The following is a 3551-nucleotide window of genomic DNA, read 5'->3' on the forward strand; positions in this document are numbered from 1 at the left end:
CATTCAACCAAGCATGATTCGTCCAAAGAAAAATAACAACACCGTGTTATCACATACATAGGGGCAGTATAATAATACGAAAAATTATTGATAAAAAGTTAATATAAAGAAAGATGAAAGATAGAAATAATTAATGTCATAACTATGAGAATTCATAATATTATAACTAAAAAATGTAAAAGAGTGTGAATAATATTTGCAATAATTAGTAATAACTAAGAGAATATATAATGTTATAACTAAAGAATTAATGTGCAATAGATGAATTTCTAATAAATGTTATACTACATAAATAAATAGGACTTTTAATTAATGTTACTATATTTTTTTATAGTTATTAGATTTTAATTTAGTGTAGGGACAAAATGAAAATGTTTATTCCATATTACAAAATATAAAGTTTATTTTGTTAATATTAAATTTTAAATGATTCATATATGTTCACATATTTTCACATTTGTTGTGAGTTTTTTTTTTTTTAAAAAAGAACTCGGAACAATTTAAAATAATATATTTTGAAGTTAGAAGATCTTGTTAACTTGATAATATATTCGTAACATATATAAATACCTACCCGTATATATATAATAAAAATTAAACTAATACAAACTTCAATATGAACTTTTCTTCGTTGAAAATAGTGAAATATTAAGAAATAGTAAAATCAGTAGAACAAAAGGTCAATGTTTATATACTAAAATAACTATTTTGATGCAAATTTCCTAACAATCTAAAGCACATAAGAAGCATTGATAAATAAAGTCATTCTTTTGTCTTGAGCATCAAAAAATAAATCGTGACAATTCTCTAACTCTTGAAAAGTTTAATAATTTTGGAAAAAGATATTCAGAAGCATATATCTACATCACAAGAGAAATTCTTAACAAAAATAAATCATCATGTTAACTTCATATATTGGAACATTACATACTAATGTATATACTAAGCAAAAAACAATTATTGTATCATCAAAATTATTTTCCTTAGGTACTCGAGGTTAAAAAATATACCCTCTTAGGATAGAACAACTTACTCAATTAGAATAGTGGTACCTCCTATTCCGCTGAACTTCGAACTTACTCAACTACAATAAATCACAAGAATTTTTTTAAAATACAAGAAGAGGAAGAGTAGAAGATAAAAAAAATATTGTGGTTGAAAAATGAAAGAAACCCCTTTATTTATAGTCAACAAAGGGTAGGATGAACAACTGTTTTTTGTGTCTTATTTGAAAAGTCATGACCGTTTCAAGAAGTCACAGCCATTTGAAAAAGTCACAACTTATTGAAAACGTCACAACTCTTTGGAAAAGTCACAACTCTTTAGAAAAGTTACAACTCATCTAAAAATCACAACCCTTTGAAAAGAGTTGCAACTTATCAGAAGAGTCACAACTCATCGGAAAAGTCACAACCTAAGTTAAGGATATTATAATAATTTAACATTCAAGTTAGGAGTTCATGCTTTTAATTAAGGTAATATAATATATATATATATATATATATAATGATGCATCTGAAATGTGACCAATTTGAATGTCATCCTTGTTAGTTTTAAAAATTCAGTTTAGTAAATTAGCGTTCTGTTAGAAAATAAAATGCCTATATGTTATGTTTGTCCTAGTCTTTAGGAAGTAATTTAAACCTGGGCAGCTTTCTAGTTTTAGGATTATAGTTCCTAATTTTTAGCTTCAAGTTGTTTAGCATATAAAGAATTTTATTGGCAGCTCTTTAGTTATTCAGTAAAAAAAACAACTCCATCAATATCGTCTTTCAACTTACATATATATATTTCTAGATTACGTTTTTTCTATCAGTGGTATCAGAGCCAAGTTAGATTATAAAAAGAAAAAGAAGAAAAACAGAGAAATATACAGTAAGTTAATGGCTTCAGAGAGCAATTACGTACAAGAAACTATTCCACGTTTTGATGGTCATTATGACCATTGGAGCATGCTAATGGAAAAAAAATTAAGGTCAAAGGAGTATTGGCCAATTGTGGAGGTTGGTATCAGTTCTCCGGCGGAAGGCGATACCTTGACGAATGCTCAAACAACAAAGTTTGAAGCAAGAAAGCTGAAAGATTTGAAGGCAAAAAATTACCTTTTTTCAGTCTATTGAACGTCCTATCTTAGAAACTATTCTTTGCAAAGAAACTTCGAAAGATATATGTGACTCCATGAAAAGAAATATCAAGGCACTGTTAGAGTGAAGCGCGCACTACTTCAAGCCTTAAGAATGGATTTTGAGACCTTGCAGATGAAGGAAGGAAAGTCTATAATGAGTTACTAGTACGCTAGAACAATGGAGATTAGCAACAAAATGTGATTCCCTGGCGAGAAGATGAACGATATCACAATTGTTGAAAAGATATTACGCTCTTTGACGCCGAAGTATGATTATGTCGTTTCCTCCATTGAGGAGTCAATAGATATAGATGAGTTATCTCTTGACGAATTGCAAAGTTCCTTATTGGTGCACGAGCAAAAGATGAATCGAAATTCAACTTTTGATGAGCAAGCCTTGAAGGAGTCTACTTTTATTTCTTCCAATTGTAGAGGAAGGGGTAGAGGTATAGGTAGAGGGAGAGGAGATCGAGGAAATAGAGATGGAGGCAACAAATATGGCAATGGAAATTTTAGAGCCAATGATGACTATGACAAAGGTAGAGGGAGAGCTTTTGACAAATCCAAGATAGAATGTTATCATTGCCATAAAATTGGTCATTATCATTCTAAATTTCGTACAAGGCTGCCTAATGAGAAGGAAGAAAAGTCAAATTTTGTTGAGAATAAGGAAGGAAACCTTGTTAATGGCGGTTCATGCTGAAAACGAGCCTGAAGAGCAAACTATTTGGTATGTGGATACTGGTTGCAGTAACCACATGACTGGTAGTAAGTCTTCTTTTACTGATATAAATGAAAACTTCCGATCGACAGCTAGTTTTGGTGATCTTTCAACAGTGAATATGATGGGAAAGGTTAATATCAAGATTAGAACAAAAAATAGGTGTGTGGAAATCATATCTAATGTATTCTATGTTCCTGCTTTGTGATATACCGTGAGTTTACGGTATTTCTAATACATTTCATTTACAAGTTGTGTGTGTCTAGGCCCTTTTTGTATTGGTTTTTATGTGTTTTTATCATATTTTGCAAGAAACATGTTTAGGCGAGGAATTAAAGAGACAACTGAAAGAAATGCAGAAAAGGGAATCTATGAAGGTTATCTACGGACCGTAGGTCCATTGACGCTCCGTAGATGGTGGTCGTAGATCAGAAGCCAAGGCATGGAAGACAAATCAAGGAAATCTGACTAACTGTGGAACCACGATGACCATTGACGGTCCGTAGATTGATCTACGGACCGTATTGTTGATTCATAGATTTAGACTGCGAGGGTTCCAGTACCTGATTTTTGAAGATTCTAAGTGTGGAGCTACGGAAGGGGATTGACGGACTATAGATTGATCTACAGTCCGTCCTGTAGTTCTGTCGTTTGCTTCAGAGAAGCTGATTTTTGGAAGTTGATATATTTTCTAAGTCATGGCTA

At 31.4% G+C, this 3551-nt stretch overlaps 1 protein-coding gene across 1 annotated transcript; it reads left to right on the forward strand.

The window, feature by feature from the left end:
• Window positions 1–2342: 2342 nt before the first annotated feature.
• LOC125829129 (uncharacterized) lies at window positions 2343–3054 on the forward strand. Its single transcript, XM_049508392.1, has 2 exons — window positions 2343–2664; window positions 2750–3054. Exons 1-2 carry the CDS (start codon window positions 2343–2345, stop codon window positions 3052–3054), a joined length of 627 nt encoding a protein of 208 aa, XP_049364349.1.
• The last annotated feature ends 497 nt before the right edge of the window (window positions 3055–3551 follow it).

The sequence above is a fragment of the Solanum verrucosum genome, unplaced genomic scaffold (genome assembly GCF_900185275.1).
Source record: "Solanum verrucosum unplaced genomic scaffold, falcon-dt-bn FXZP01000007.1, whole genome shotgun sequence".
NCBI lineage: Eukaryota > Viridiplantae > Streptophyta > Magnoliopsida > Solanales > Solanaceae > Solanum > Solanum verrucosum.

Bases quoted from the DNA above. Each gene is read 5' to 3' on its own strand.
- LOC125829129 (XM_049508392.1), top strand. From the start codon at position 2,343: ATGAACGATATCACAATTGTTGAAAAGATATTACGCTCTTTGACGCCG. The intron at 2,665-2,749 runs GTAGAGGGAGAG...ATTTCGTACAAG, and splicing joins CAATGATGACTATGACAAAG to GCTGCCTAATGAGAAGGAAG.